Genomic DNA, 16,567 nt, shown 5'->3' with positions numbered 1-16,567 from the left:
AGCCATACTGATCTTATTTCATGTCAACATCATTTATAGTCTAGACCAATGGATCTCAAACCTTATAGGATCAGAACATTTTTCACACTCCTAAAAATTACTGAGTGGCTCAAAAAGCTTTTCTTACTGTAGCTTAATTCCCTAGAAATTTATTGCATTTAGAAATTAATGACAGAACACATCAGATATCTGTTAACAGAAATAACAAGAAGCCCATTAAATGTTAACATAGTGTTTTAACATAAAATAACTTCATTTTCAAAACCAAAAAATTATCAAAAAGACTAGCTATAGGTATATTTACAAATATTTAAATGTCTGGTTAATAGAAGTTAGCTGGAATCTCAAATTTGCTTCTACATTCAATTTAGTCTCATATACAAATAAGGTTATAAAGGGAGGAATATTTAAAAAGATTTATTTATTTTTATTTGAAAGGCAGATTTCCAGAGATAAAGAGACACAAACAAACATACATACACACAGAGAGAGAGAGACAGAGAGAGAGAGAGAGAGAGAGCGCTTTCACTTGCTGGTTTATTTCCCAAATGGCCCTCATGGCCAGAGCTGAGCTGATTTGAAGCCAGGAGCAAGGAGCTTCTTCCGGGTCTCCCACATGAATGCAGAGACTCAAAGTGGCCCAAGCCAACCTCTACAGCTTTCATAGGCCATAAGACAAGAGCTAGATTGGCAGTGGAGCATCTGGGAACCAGTGCTCAATGCTATGCCTACCCTGCAGATAGAGGATTAACTTGTTACGCCACTGCACTGGCCCCATGAGAGGTAATTTTGTAATAATTTTCAGATAACAAAATAGAGCATCTATTCTCTGGCAAGCTATTGAACACCCATAATGGAAAGTATGAAAAGGGCAAATAAACAGTTTTATTCTAAAATATTTTTATGGACATAGTTTTAATCATGTGGACCCGTTGAAAGGCCTTAAAAGGAGCTCCCAGGATCTGCGCACTGCGCCTTGAGAACCCCTGGCCCAGATGTGCACTAGTCTTTTTGTTGGTTAGTTTTGTTTTTATTGTTGTTGGTGGTGGTAGTTTCCTTCTTGTTTCTTTGCTTGTATTCTGCCTCCCTTGCAACCCATTCTCTTCCTCAAAGCAAAGGGCTCACATAAACACACAAATCACAATACGCCAACCCTGTTGAAAACCATTTTATGGATTCTAGATTAAAATACAAAGCAATCACTGGGTTCTTGCTACCCTGCACAAGTCAGCCCTTGTCGGATTTCCGAGGCTCTCCTGTGCCTCTCCCCTCTTGTTCTCATTTCTCTTATTCTGCTTCAACTTCAGCAAAGACACCAAGCTCCATGTCACGGTAACCTTCACACAGGTCTTATTCTGCCATAAATGTCTTCCCTCATTCCTTGATAGTCTCTTCCTTTAAAGGTCAACTTGATGATTCCCCCTCAGAAAGGCATTTCCTAATGAAATGGTAGAGAACGTATCTTCATTTACTAGTCCGCAAGCTGAGGGACAAGGATCTCAAGAAGTGTGTTTGAGGCCAGCACTATCCACGTGTGGGTTACTCCAACACATGTAACCCTGCAACCCATACCACACTGCCAATTTGAGTCCAACTTCTCTGTTTTCAGTCTGGCTCCCTAATTAGGGAAAGCAGCAAAGGATGATCCAAGTGTCTGGGTCCCTCCCCCACATGAGGAAGACGTGGATGGAGCTTTAGAATTCTGGCTTTAGCACAGCCCAACCCTGATACATTTGGGTCATTTGGAGAGTTAATCAGTAAACAGAGGTGTGTGTGTTTGTGTGTTTGTCCCTCTCTGTCACCCTGCACTTTAGACAGATCAACATTTATCAACAGATGAAGACAGAGAGAGAGAGAGAGAGGTCTTAAACAAAAGGCAGGAAAAAAAGAAAAGAAACTTGCCACCTTGCTAAGTAAATTCTTATAAATAATGTACCAGAATTTTAAGTCCATTCCTACTCCAAAGTCTGTATGTTTTATCATTGTATGACACTATCACCTGCATGGTAACTTTTAGAAAGCCCTACTGGGCTCTCCTGAACTTGACATTAACCTCCTTACTGCTGAAAACATCTGAAGCAACTATTGATGTTTACAGTCAAGAAAGTGTGCCTCTCTGGACTCAAATTTCCCAGTGGCTTGCTTCAATGCCCCTGACGGCATCTCCAGATCTCCCTGAGGCTTGTGACTGCAGATAAGGATAGCCCAGCCAGGAGTCTGAGCACAACTAACAAGGTAGTGTTGGCCTGGAGATCTCCTTTAGCTTTTCCATTTCACTCCTGCCTGGGAAGTCTGACCCACACACAGAGCAAAACACGTAATCATGATCCCTGGTTCTCTGACACTTGGGCAGCTCTCTCCCAGCAATAGTTTCTCAGTTTCAAATCAGCATTATTCGGATTCACTGTTTCTTAGTTGAGCTTGATGGGAAATAAAGACAGATGAACTGGGGTGGGCATTGTGGACTTAGAGGATTAAGAGGATTGAGTTATGCTTGAGACATTTACATATCATATCAGAAAGTTGGTTCCAGTCCTGACTACCCCATTTCCAAGCCAACATCATGGTAACGCATCTGGGAAGCAGTGAGTGCTGGCTCAAGTACTTTATTCCCTGTTGCCCACAAGGAAGACTGGGATTCATTTCCTAGGTCCCAACTTTGGCCTGGCTGCTTAGTTCATTTGGGCAGTGAACTAACAAATGGAAAATTCTTCTTCCCTTCTCTCTCTTATTCTTATTTTTTATCCTTATTTTATCCTAACTTTTTACTCCTATTTTTTAATCCCCCCTTTTTCTCTGTCACTTTGCCTTTTAAACAGACAAGTAAATAAAAAGGACAGATGTTCTGTATCGTGGAAAACATAGGCCAGCTGACAACTTACTCAGATTCTGATTCCATGAATTTGAATCAGACTCCTGGCACTCTGAGGTTTAGTTTACTAATTCATAAGATTAGACAAATTATCTTCACCAATTGTTATAACGAATAAAAGGAGTGAAAGTGGTAAATAAACCTGTACATATGGTGGCATTTAAATTATTCCTAAATTTTCAATTATAATGATTAACTTATAGAAATTTTGCAAACTGCCTGAATCAGGGTCATGTAGATACACTGCGTCTTTTTCGGACTGTAGGGAAAACACTATGGTTCCATCAGTAAGCCATCAGATAAAATCAAAAACAGCATATTAAGAATGTCGTCTATGTCTAACACAGTCATCTTTGAGAGTCCCCATAAAATCTATAATAATTCCTGGAGGAATAAGCAATAGCAAATACAAATTATGCAAAAAAAACTAGATAAGAAAAAATAATCACCATCAACAAATCTCCCACATCAAATCTAAACTGAAATATACATGCACAAATAGTTTTAACCAAGAATTATGCAATACAATGTTAAGCTAGCAAGCTCAGAATTTTTTTTAAAACACATTTGATGAGGCAGAACTTTAGTATCCAAAGATCTTCCAAAAATATTCCTCTTTCTTTCTTAAATGTAGAGAATGCTTCATTTCCTGCAAATTGTTTTTCCAATTCTGTTCAAGAATATTAACTTCATTAAATCTAAAGACTTAAACCTGAATTATGGCTTGATGAGATCTCTGTGGGATAAAAGAAATCAAGAGATCACAACTACTTTAAAATTGTCTTACAATGGAAACGTAATTTGTTGATGAGAATGTAGACTTATAGAGAAAAAGAGGATTAAAAAATACAAAATATCAGCTTAAGCACTGGGGTGGGTTGTTAAAAAGAAAAGTATGTGTGTATGTGTGTGTGTTTCTAACAAACATCAAGGGTAATATTCTGACATGAGTCATACTTTTGAAAGAGAAAATACGATAAAAATATTTGCTAAAAGAAGTAAAATGTCACCTGTAATAAAAAAATCCATCTTGATATATATATTGCCCAGAATCATTTCTGTTTATAACAATGGGTCTTATATTCCATATTTAACATGGTTAAGCACTCTATCAGTTTGGCTGTAATCTTACTTTTTGAAGGTTCTCTTCTGTGATGGTTTCCTCCATTCAAGGATATATTCGATAGTAAAATGCTGAATGAGTATACTAATATATACAATACACTCATCAAAGCAAGAGGAAAATTTCAGAAAGAAGGATTCAGAGAAATATAATAAATGAAACTCAAAAAATTTGTTAAAATTAAAGTCAAATCTTGACTTTATTTTTTTTCACTTACTATTATTACCCTTCCTCATGATTTTGGATGGAACAGCATATAAAACCAAATGTTTAAGTCATACAAACACAAAATTGATGATTTTCTTTTGATTTCTAGTTTAACACAATGAACTAAAGTACATAGAAAAAGAAGAAAACATCAAAATCACTGAAAATGCTGCTTAGCATGTGTAACTATTCTGAATGTTTCCTTTTCTCATTTGAAAATCAGTGATACTATAAAACCTGTAAGGTTCATGACTACTTTGACATGATCACATTCTGTTAAACATCTTTCTCTTCATGATCATCAATTCTACCCATCACTAACATAACTTTTAAGCCAAAACAACAGTCCTTTGGGACTTAATCACTTTTGAAGGAGTTTCCAAAACAAAGCGAGTGACGGAAAGGAATACGCCACGTGATTCAGGTGAATATACTAACAGCCTACATAGAGCAAATTAAGTACATCAATATTCAATTAAATGTTCTGGCCTGGCTCACACAGATATTTCACACATAAAAATGACATGAATAATGACCTCACGAGTGTATTGTTATGTACTAGGAAGTGTACCTCAGCCAAAAACCCATTTTAAGGTCTCTAGGATTTCATTTCCAAAGGACCACAGGCCATGCAGCGCCTAAAGGCTAACTATCTCTGTCCTTTCTACTGGTCTTCATTACTACAATTACTTAAATTCTAGGGTGGCTGTTTTAGAATAACTAGGGCTTACCTTTGCTTGTGACACCCCCTGTAATTCACCTTCTCCATTTAACACTATTACTGTCTCGATCATAAAATAATGATGGTGAAGATAATAGTAATATCACTCCAAAATGGTAAATACTTGGACACCCCCAAAATTATTCTCATGCTTTGACAGAGAACAGCCAGTTTTTCTTCACAATAGTATTTTCTATGCTGTGTTGCCAAGAGCACAGATCAAAGAAAAAACAGAATCTAGTTCTAGTCTCCGTTCTGCCACAATCTTGCGGTGTATGTTTTCATAAACCACAGTGTTGGTGAGGCGCTCTATTATCATCTTTAATTGTAAGGATTTTGCAGCACAACCCTAGGGTGTACCAGCAATTTATACCCTATATATGGCATTCATGAAGCATATAACATGCACTCCAGTCCCTAGAACTACATGGTATAAGGTCCTGCCTTTCCAATTTCCATGGCTTCATTTTGTGTTAGCATAATTCCAAAACAGAAGTGCTTTGCCATGATCATTTTAGGATGTTCACTGTGTCTGCAAAGTTTCAGCTTAATACATACCAAAACTTGGTGAACAAAGAAAAGAAATCAAGAGATGATGTGTCAGCCCTGAAATACAATCCTAGCAATTCCCATCAAGCAATCGACTCAGCCTTGCTGCCTCAGCTTCATTCTCCTAGAAAGCTTGGTCAAGGGAACTTGTGTCTCCATAGCAGACATCCAGAACAGGATCTTTTTCAGGGCAACTGACTTCATTTCACCATTCTGCTTTAGTGACTCAGGATTCAATTCATAATGACATGACTTAGAAAGACTAGTGGCTTCAGGAATAACTCAGATATTAAGTGAACATCAAAGTACATATAAAACAGATTATCTTAAATAATTTTTTTTCTTCTTTTTGGTGTTTAGCAACTTCCTACCAATCCAGCTGAAGAATCCTCTCTGGAATTGAGATGTAGAAGGTGCTATCTCTCTATAAATAGGTTCATCCCATGCTATGTGAATCATGGTTCCCGACTGCAAAGCAAGATTATCTGGCTTTGTTAGTAACGATAATAGCCGGCTACCACCTTTCCAGAAAGCTTTTCCATACCCCACACTCCCATTCTTCTGAGCTCAGCTTTGGAACGAGCTGAAGTCGGTGCTGTACGAACACAGGCATGGTGTCCCTGCACTGGGAATGTCTTAACAGGTCCTACGGCAGCTCTGCCAAATTGTTACTGTGACACCTCAGCTAAATGAAGTCACCAGCCAGGAGTCTCCCAGCCAAGATGAGCACTAAATAGATGAAAAAGAGAAGCAGATTAAATGAACACTTAAGGAAACAAGAGACTCAGAAATTCCCTCAATTTCTCAATTTTCTAGTGAGATACAAAGCTAAGTGCCAGAACAATCAGTGAATGAAATTTCTTCTTTCCCAAGCAAAAATAAGCCCTCAAACTTCTTATTGCCAAATCAACTTCATCAAAAATCCAATGAATTTACCTTATCCATTTCCAAACATAATCTACCAATCATACCAATTACCTTGTCTCTAACTGAGTAAGTTGAATGGGTTCAACTAATAAACATAAAATTATCCCAACTAGAGAACAGAATCTATTTCAGAGACTGGGGTGAAGAATCCCCTTGAGTTAAGAACCTTGAAGTTCCTTGTGGACCACACACAAGCCCAGAGAAGAAGCCCCCGAACTGATGCGTGAATAAGAAAAAAGGGAGCTCACTTCCCCCTCATATGAATGACTGTGCAGACATAAATCTTTCTTACTTTACATGAAAAAAGGTTTATATGAGACTTTACTAGCATTTCCTACTGGGATCATGATTATTTTTGCTTACCCCTAAAATTTACTACTTCATCATCATTGCAGAATTACAAAACAACCCCACTGCAGGCTGAAAAATCCTGCAAAATACCAATAAAACAATACAGTATCTTCACAAGCCTTACTCCCAAAATTTTAAGCTAATTTTGAGTCCCTCCGGTCCGGACATCCTGTGTGTCTTTCTTACCACCCCTCCAATGAATCTAGTCCCAGCACCTCATTCCAGGAACCCAGGACACTCATCCCAGTAAACAAAACCAGAAGCCTAACTCAAATGCATCAGAGGATCACAGAACAAACTCCCCTTCTAGACAGTATTTCCTGCCAGGTGTCTCAAGTAAGTGGAGAGAATCAGCAGATTGCAAATGACCCTGCAGCCACTCCCAGGGAATCAATAGTCAGAAGAAGCCCAGATTTTGGCTATTCTGCCTTCTTTCTCTCAGGCTGGGAATCATCACAGTGAAATCCAAGGTATCCAATTACTCTTTGCAGATTTGAGCAAATCATTGAGTTGAGGGCCACCGAAGAAAATCAACTTGGAAATGGTCAGACCAAAAGCATCACTGTGAAATCTTACAGTTTCCCTTTCAATGCCCAGGTCAAGCTTCAAATGCCATCTTGTTCCCCAAGTGTCCCTAAAGTAGAAGTGAATGCACAGAAGATGGTAATAGGACAGAAAAGTTGGTGAGCAGAGGCTTCAAAGCCACAGCAGTAGCAAGAAGAAAATGGAAAGAAGAGGAACTACAGGAAAGGAAGTGAAAGGGCAGTGTGGGAAAAAGAAGAGGTGAGAAATTAAGTGGGATGCTTGAAAGATGCAACACCATGTGTGGCTGAACGAAGAGTTAGAAAAACAACTTTAAGTTTATCCAGTGTCTGCTAAGTGCCGATCCTCTAATGCTATGGCCCTTTGGTCCTCAGGACACGCAAGTACTTTATGGATAAATGGATGGTTGCATGAATGGATTGATGGTTGAGAAAGAATGGAAGGAGGGACAGAGAAAGGGAGAGCTACTAAATACATAATGAGATGGTCACTGCCCTCAAGGACTCCACAGGCTATTCCGGACTAGGTGGCTCCATACCCTCGCCCTCATCACTCCACAGACGAATCAAAGCCAAAGGGGCTTTCCTGAATTTGGAACCAGAAAACTATGAATTGGCGGAGCGTACTTGAAATGCAAGATGTCCAGAAATAAGAGCAGAAGGGTCAGAATGAAAGAGGGATCCCACTTCCCTGCCAGAGATAACCTCAGGCGCTTTGAACAAGACGCAAACACTGTCTGTCTCCGGGGAGCCCACTGTCCGCTTTTCTACTGACCTGGTCTCCGCCTCACTGGCCTCTTGCGGCCGCTGCAGAAGCGCACTTTGCTGAACACCCCGAGGACATGCCTCTCGCATAAGGAGCGCCCGTCTTTGCTGGGGCTGGAGCGGCGTTTGGAGGCCGACACCCGGTCGCTGTTGGACTCCCTCGCCTGCCGCTTCTGCCGAATCAAGGAGCTCGCTATCGCAGCAGCCATAGCTGCTCAGAGCGGGCCGCCCCAGGCCCAGAGTCCACTGCTCTCTCGGGATCCCACTCCGCCGGGGCGAGGGCAGGACCTCGGCGGCTGGGAGAGGCAGGGCAGACGAGGGGAGGCAGTGCTAATATTTGAGGAGGCTGCAGTGCTGAAAACCCAGTGCCCACAAGGGTAGACAGAGTCTGGGCAGTGGCGACAGAATGTGTGACAATCCAGATGTAAACTTCCCCGACCGCTGGCGGCGGGCACGGGGCGGTCCCAGGCCTTGTGAAGTAGACGTTGGCACCTCAAACTTGCACCCCGCGGCGATCCGCGTCCAGGGGGCAGTGGGGAGTTTGCTCACACTGCCTTCGGGGTACCAAGTGGAGGGGAAGAAGGTCCAAAACAACAAGCACTTGTCCCTGTGGGAGAGGCGCCAGCGTTGTAAGGTGTCCGAAGTAGATTTACACAGACATAGAAAAACCCTTTTACAAAGCAGAGTGTGGACCGAGGCGGGCCGCGTGTCCCCGGTGGGAAACACTAAAAAGTGAAGCAAACGTTCCTTTAGAAAACAACCCACCAACCGCAGGCGAGGAGGAGAGGAAGGCAGCAATTTAACTCCCTGCGGCCCGCAGGTCTGGTGACTAGGAGGTCCGTCCCGGCAGGCTGAGGCCATCTAAGGGATGCATCGTGCCGGCTGCTGTGCTCCGGAGCTGGCCGCCCCAGCTCTGGAATCCCGAGAGGCGCCCAGTGGGAGCAGCCAGTGGGTCTTGGAAGGCGCGCTGGGCGCAGGCAGCTGTGTCCAGCGGTGGAGCGTACGCCTCGCCGCCAGTCGCACTGCAAAGAGAGCCGGCGGCGAGGGGGAGGAAACAGGGGGAGGGAGGAGATCCTCGAGGGCCAAGCAACCCCAGGGGAGAAACGCGCGACAGGCTATCCGCGGGGTCCCAGGAGCGGGAGCTCTTTCGCTTTCCGCTGGCTTTTCCGGCACGAGATGGGCACAGTTGGTGATTATTTAGGGAATCCTAAATCTGGAATGACTCAGTCGTTTAAATAAGCCCCCTCCAAGGCAGCGAAGCCGAAGGTGTCCTATCCAGCTCGGCGCCCACACGCCTTTAACTGGAGCTCCCCGCCATGGTCCGCCCGGGGCGCCGCACCGAGCAGGTCTCCGCACAGGCTCAGAGGGAGCAAGGCAGGGAGCGAGCCAGGGAGTGAAGGGAGGTGGAGGGCACAAAGAGGGGCGCCCTGACGGGCTCCGGATCAGGTCATCGCCCCACCGCCCCAGTCCCCAGCCTCATGCGCCCTGGCAGTTGGCAGTTCACAGGCAAGAGATCAGATAGGGATTACTCGCCCAACGCGATGCCGATCACACCGTCCCGCGCGGCCCATCCCGACAGAGGAAGGAAGTGACCCGCGCGACGCGAACACCCGCGCTGCTGCTGGGGTGGGGTGGGGGCTGGCTGAGGGCGACGTCGGCTCCCCGCGGCTGCGGCTCGGGTCTGGAGCTGCCCACCATGGTCAGGTGCGAGGGGGCGCAGGCTGCGGCCCTAGGCCGCCCTGGGCGACAGCCGGAGGCTGCAGAGCGCGCTACCCGAGCCCTTGGGTGGGTACGCCGACTCTGGGGCCCGGACCGAGAAGGCAGGTGCAGACGGCGGCCAACTCGCCCAACTTGCGGTAAGGGTGGCCGCTCTGAGTCGCCGGTTTGCAGGGCTCCCCTCGCTGCTGCCTCCCCAGGTCCGGGAGGGGGCGCTCAGGGCGGAGTCCCATTCAAGGGTTGGGGCTCCGAGTGCGCCAAATCGCACCCACTCCGCCGCCGCCCCACTGGCTGGTTCCACTGGAGCGCTAGCTAGCTCCGCAGGAAACTCCAGGCAGGAGCCACCAGACACCAAGAAGGCGGGTGGTACCAGAAGCCGGCGGCAGTTAGTTCCTCCGGCACAGCTCTGCCTCCCGTAGGAAAGCGAGAGAGCGTCCAGGTGGGCTGAGCTGCTGGGAAACAGCAGCGCGCTCAGATCGGCGCCCCCTTCCCTGCCACCTCTGCTCTCAGACTTCTCCGCCTTCCCTCCCGCCACCCTTCTCCTTCCCCCCACCGCCCCGCCATCCCATCTTCTGTCTTTCCCCTTTTCTCCTCTCTACGCAATCCTACGTGATTGAGGTTTGGATGAGAAATTCTCAGAGGCAGAGAGAGAGAACTGCAGCTTGGGTCTATTATGTAGGATCTCTCCCCCCAGAGAGAAACACCTAAGGTCTGGTTCCAGGCTCCTGGGAAAGGTTAGAGATCACCAATTAGCTGGAGCTCAAATTCCATGTTTAGGGAGGAAGGAAATGTTCACTGGGTCAAGTGACAATGTCCTCCAGGGCCCTCTTATTGGGCCCTAAGTTCCGTTCATTTTATAACAGGGAATTTCCTGGGCTTAGAGCACAGATTTCTACTCAGTCCCTAAAAAGAAGGATCAGTGAGTGACCCGCAGTGGAGTAAATGGGGCAGGGGAAGCGGAAGGAGTGACAGGAGCAAGGACAGTCAGCAGCTGACTCTGGAGTGTAACCTGGTCTCCACAGTGCTAGTGATGGAAGCTGAGTTCAGAAATTTAAGGTTCATCCACGCTGAAACACCGCAAGAGAGAAATGCACATCGCAGAAGGAGCAGTCACCTTTCACTCCTGGAAAGGTCCGAGAACAGCCACTAGTTAGATTTACAAGTTCTCTTCTGCTAGTCTCATAGTACCCCTTACTACTTCCCTTCACAGGCACTTCTCTAAGCATTAAAGGTAATGCCAAAGCGTTCCCTGGATGATTTTCAAGTACAGACAAGTGTATGTTGGAAAACCTACTGGTGGGCAAGAAAAACACAGGACTGTGGAAACCGAGGTGCTAGCGTTGGGTGGGGATCAGGAACTGCAGATGCGGCTGTAAACCCTGAGGACCCCTAGGATTCACTTGAAAATGAGAAGGATCAAGGTTAGCAAGGCTATGGGAAGCTAGCACTGAGTCCAAGACCCTACCTTCTCTTGGACCCTCCAGGCTGTCAACAGGCAATACAGGCTAGCAGACAGAAGCACATCGGGAAGCAGGATTAACCAGGCAAGACACCCTGAGCAAGTGGGGGAATCCCACTGACAGTGGGGCGCACACGCTCCCTGAAGTAATGTGGTGTGACTGAATGAGGACAGTGGACGGACCCTTGGAAGTCCAACACGCAGAACAAGACAAGTGAGAACACACACCTGCTCTCCAACAGTGAAGATGAATGCATTTTCAAAACCCATTGAATGGAATCAGGGAATTGCTGAAAATCAACTGGTGACACTGTCCTTTAGGGAAATGTTCACATTATTCAAATAAATAGAATTTCTGTTCTTTGGCTACAAAAAGACGTGTCTCATTCTTGAGCAAGATAGGCACAGATGGTGCTGGCCAGCTTCAGGAGCTCCCTGCCTTTGGCAAGTCAATGCCCAAACAGAAAAAAAGGGTCAGCTAAGAGAAGTATCCAGAGGAATAGGCAAGATAAGAATATACAACAAGGCCTTGAGGAAATCATGGCTAAACTGGGAGTCTCTTTTTTATCCTCAAAATAAAGATGATCATTTCCATCTACCTCATAGCACTGAGTATGAATGTACAAGCGTTTGAAAAACTGGAAAATGCCAAATGTGTAAAAGAGATGAAGTCAGTGTTTATTATTTTTAAAAAATGCATGAGCGTCACCTGATGCTTATGAAAAGAGTAGATTCCTAAAGCGCTCTCAAAATGTAAAGCAGAAATCTCTATGGTTACAGCCCCAGAATCTAAATTCTTAATAAGATCTCCAGGTGTCACCATTGGAAACTTTAATATGCATTTTAAATATGCTTACACATTTATGAATATATATACATGCATATGGAGATTTATATATGTAAATATACATTTATGCATTGTAGATAAAACAAGAAGACAGATGTAAACTCAAGACTCAAAAATTTGGCACATTTCCCAAAAATTGCAGTCCTGTGCCCACAAAAGGCCTGGAAAGGAGATGTGTGATTTCTAATCTTTCAGTTACTGATTTTTTTTTTCCTATAGGCTTAGAAGAAAATTGAGATGGTGTGATACAGAAGGTGGCCAATATAAAATCACAGGAAAAAAGGAGGTAATTAGGGAAGAGATGAGAAAGCAACTAATAATCGCTGTATGAAGTTGCCTTGACATAACAACATCATTAACCATGAACAATCAATGCCAGCATTCTGAGAGCAATAATCTTTTTTCTTTAGATCTCTATTAAGTGAACATGGTGTTTTGGATTTGATCAGACAACAAAGACTATTTTTCTTTCTTACACTTCTAAACTGTGTGGCCCTCTAAATCTTCATTAGCCTTATTCACTGCATTTCCTCAGTGAGAAGAAAATGTAAGTTAAAAAAAAGGACAAATTTGAGAAATTATCTAGAACCTAAACACATGACTGTAGAGCTCAGAAGTGCTATATAAATGATTTTTATAGTTTATTAACTTGAATGGGACACTTAATCCAGTAATTCTTCAAAATATTTGCATTTTGAGATCAAGAATGAATTTTTTAAAAAGAAACGTGTGTCTCAGCTGCTGAGACACAGCTTGGAATGCCTGCATCCCGCCTCTCAGCACCTGGGTTCAAACCTCAGCTCTCATTCTCATTCCCTTTACCTACTTAGATGCACCTGGGAGGCGATGGGAGGAGGCGGGCAGAGCTGAATCTCAGAGACAATGCAGGAGACTCAGATTCAGTTCCAGGCTCCTCCTTCAGCTTGACCCAGTCCTGGCTGTTGCAGGCATTTAGGGAATGAACCAATGAACAGATCTGTGTCTGTTTCTATGTTCCTCTTTTCCACCCTCAACACTGATGTAAAATAAGGACCTAAAATTTTCTTTCAAAAATAATTAGGTCAACCTACTGATGATTTAGGTTAAGCAACCAGGTATCTTAAATGGTGATAACTCAGGCATAGCTAGACTTTTAATTTTTACGTGCTCTTGCTTTATGCAACCTGACAATTTTTTCTTTCCAATTTTGAAGACATCATGACTGAATAAGACTTAATTATTTCTGGAGAAATTTGCCAGATACACATCAGAAACATAATTATATAGTTATATTTCTGACCTCCAACCAAAAATAAAATATGAACAATCTTACTCATTTCCATATTTTAAAGTTAAAAGCACACAGAAAACTTAATAGTTTTTTACTTATTCATAGGCTGTCTTTCAGCTGTTAAATCTAACTTTAAGACTATTTCACACGATCGCTTTCAATAATGCACAGAGCAAAGATTGTACCAAGAGCCTGGAACCTTACACACCAAGAGGAACTCTGTAAGCTTCTGTAAACCTCTACTTTCTGTCTGTCCTCAACCACCTCAGAGATCACAGCATGATGATCCAATGTGGCCCATATCTTAATAACCCATGAGCTGTATGCTAAGGAACAAGTTTGTCAGCCTTTCTAAACCACATCTGCAAAATAGATACATGATAATGACCCTGAAGTACCTTCCTAACTTGGCTCCTGTGAGACTCAAAGAACAGGTGATAATAATGTAAAGTATGAAAATGAGCATGATGTTAAAACATTCATTTAAACCACCTTACTGCTATAAAAAAAACAGACATGCCAAACCAAGAAAACATACCTTGTGATTCACACACATCGTCATTCACCTTTGAACATAATGTATTTAATAAAGGCTGAGCACGTACTTGAAGTGAATGATTACCCTTGATATTGTAATGGCAAACAGAATTTCCATTAGTGGAATATTGTCAATGTCCTTGTCTCTTGGAAACACAAGGAAGCCTACTTCTGCTCATACATCATCCTGCTGTGAGATCAGGCCCTTGTGAGCTTGAGCTCATCAGCGGACTCTGCTACAGAAAGGTTTATGGGTGGAAGGGAACTTTTTCTTCGCGAGTTTAATCCTATACAATGGCAGTATTTTGATTTGCTTCTCTCTGTCAGCTTGTCAGTTCAAATAGGTTAGCAAAAACAATATACACAATTACTTTATAAAAATTTGTGCTTTGGTTTATATAGGAAATCCATTTATAGTGCTGTATTTAACAATTTTTTTTACTTATTCACAGGCAATCTTTACTTATTCATGCAATCTTTCTCTTTGGTTTTGGTCACCTATCGAAATGTTGAATAGATGCAATAAATTTTTATGACATATATGAAGGGTGGTATCCTCAATGACCAAAGGAAGAAATCCCCACAGTTTGGAAAATGTCTCCTTTGACAGGAAATATAAGACAAAACTAATGTGAGTCAAAACTAAGTACCCTACACACCTGCATTAAACTGACTCCTCACATCAACCCTTATGAGGCTGGCTCTGTCAAATACTCTTGTTATACATGAAGAAACTGATGCAGAGAAGTTGTTAAAAGGAGGTAACCCAGTTAAGAAACTAGAGAGTTCATACTCAGATTTATCCCAGAGTTCTGTTATATCATATGCCAACAAAAACATAATCACATGAATAATTGCAATCATGTAACAAAATCAATACAATAACATAATCACTACACTTGTTTAAAAATAACCTTCCATGCATTACCTAAGACTCTGCAACAACTTTGTGATGAAATTGAGGGAATTCATAACAACCCCACTTTACAAATTAGGACTATGATGACTAGTATGATCTCTCAGTCACTTCAATCAATGAGTATCTATGAGCTTAATCCCACTCTTCTGCCTTGCTCTCTTTTGTGCCAGTTAAAGTCAAATGGAGAAAAAAATGCCCTTCCATTAAGTAGCTTCCAGCAGGTTTCTCACAGTATTTGAATAACCTTGAAGGTGTTCTGTGTTGGAAGGAAGAGGGATGTAAGTGCCACAAGTACTCGCCTTCTAAAGCTTGAACCTTGTTACAGAACTGGAAGCTAAAGGTGATAGTTTTTCTACTCTTGACCATGAGATGCTATTTTTTCTCTTTGGTTTAGTGTGTAGCCTCCAAACATTTTCTTCCTTTCATAAACATAAGTTGAGCCTCATAAAAAAAATCTGTGGGGAAACAAATGCAAAACACAAAGAAATTTATAAGGAAATATATTTACATTTCCTCATTCTTGCTCCTAGAAATGTACACTAGTTTGGCATACTCAGCCAAAAGGATGGTTGGTACTTAGTCATTTTCTTTTCCATCTGATTTGAGGATATTATGAATTCCGTTCCTCAGCTGGCTTATCCTTTTAACTCTCTTCCAATACCTGTGCCATCTAGTGGCTGAGATATGACCACAATGTGACAATGTGACTAGAATATGTCCATTAAATCCCTTAGGACTTCGCACATTTATTTTGCTGACATCCATATCTCTTCACGTCTACAACAGAATTTAGCACATAGAAGATCCTCGAATAATATTTAAATAAGATAATTAATTAGCCTATCTTCACACATCTTTTTCAGTCAAATAAATAATTATATACCCAAAAGAAGAATAAAACACTTATTTTTCAAACACAAAAACTCAGTGAAATCAAGGGCAACTCCACAATTCCAAGTTTATATTTTCCTAACGTCTCCCCAAAATTCTCTGCTTAAATTCAATCTATGTGTTAGAATACAATGGCCCTAGAGAGTCCATGGTACTGACATTTCTACTACTATCAACCCTCTTCCTCCATTTTTTGGGCTATATTTTAAACCCCACCCCCTGCCCATCACACACATGATGCATTCATAGAAAAAATGAATGTAGTAATAAAGTATACAGACACAAACAGCAGGCAAAACAACTAGCCAATTTTAAAAGTCAAAGAATATGACTGAAATTATTTTAAAACAGTTTGATGATCCAAACATTTTTATTGTTACCCATCTCAAATATGCTGTTTTGTCCATGGGCCATTTCTAGTTGCTCTTGTTTTTAATTTTCATTGGCTAAATCTTGTTAAAACAGTAACTTTTTGCAATACCCAGCAACTAACACACAAATATACTATTAAAATAGCAATAAATTCAAAATTTTTTCCTCTGTGTAGACATAGTGCTCAGATATCTCCGATCCAGTGTTCACAGTGTTTGACACCGAATAAAATTGTATTCAAAATAATGGAAACACATAATCTGTTACAAATAAAAAACCATTAGGGCATCAAATGGTAATTTGTACACAGTGACTAAGAAGGTTACTTCTGATCCTAAGATTTTACAAGTCTCTAAAACTGAAATATAAAGTTGAAAGAGTATACAAATTAGAGAAAATAATTTTGCCCCACTAAAAACTACTTAGTCTTGGGCCCGGCGGCGTGGCCTAGCAGCTGAAGTCCTTACTTTGAACGCCCCGGGATCCCATATGGGCGCCA

The 16,567-nt window shown here is 42.3% G+C and overlaps 1 protein-coding gene across 5 annotated transcripts in view; it reads right to left on the bottom strand.

Annotated features, from left to right (window-relative positions):
• Positions 1-16,567, bottom strand: part of FGF12 (fibroblast growth factor 12) — a 536,096-nt gene that overhangs the window by 232,368 nt on the left and 287,161 nt on the right. Inside the window, exon 1 of one of the 5 annotated variants that reach the window (XM_004577788.4) lies at positions 8,068-9,676. The exons of the other annotated variants lie outside the window; for them this stretch is intronic. Within the exon in view, the coding sequence (XP_004577845.1) occupies positions 8,068-8,266 (199 nt within the window). The 5' untranslated portion in view covers positions 8,267-9,676. Of the gene's footprint in view, positions 1-8,067; positions 9,677-16,567 lie in introns of those variants that run through there. 5 annotated transcript variants of the gene reach the window in all.

This window comes from Ochotona princeps, chromosome 3 (assembly GCF_030435755.1).
Source record: "Ochotona princeps isolate mOchPri1 chromosome 3, mOchPri1.hap1, whole genome shotgun sequence".
In the NCBI taxonomy this organism is placed as follows: domain Eukaryota; kingdom Metazoa; phylum Chordata; class Mammalia; order Lagomorpha; family Ochotonidae; genus Ochotona; species Ochotona princeps.
This window is presented reverse-complemented; position numbering and strand designations above follow the sequence as displayed.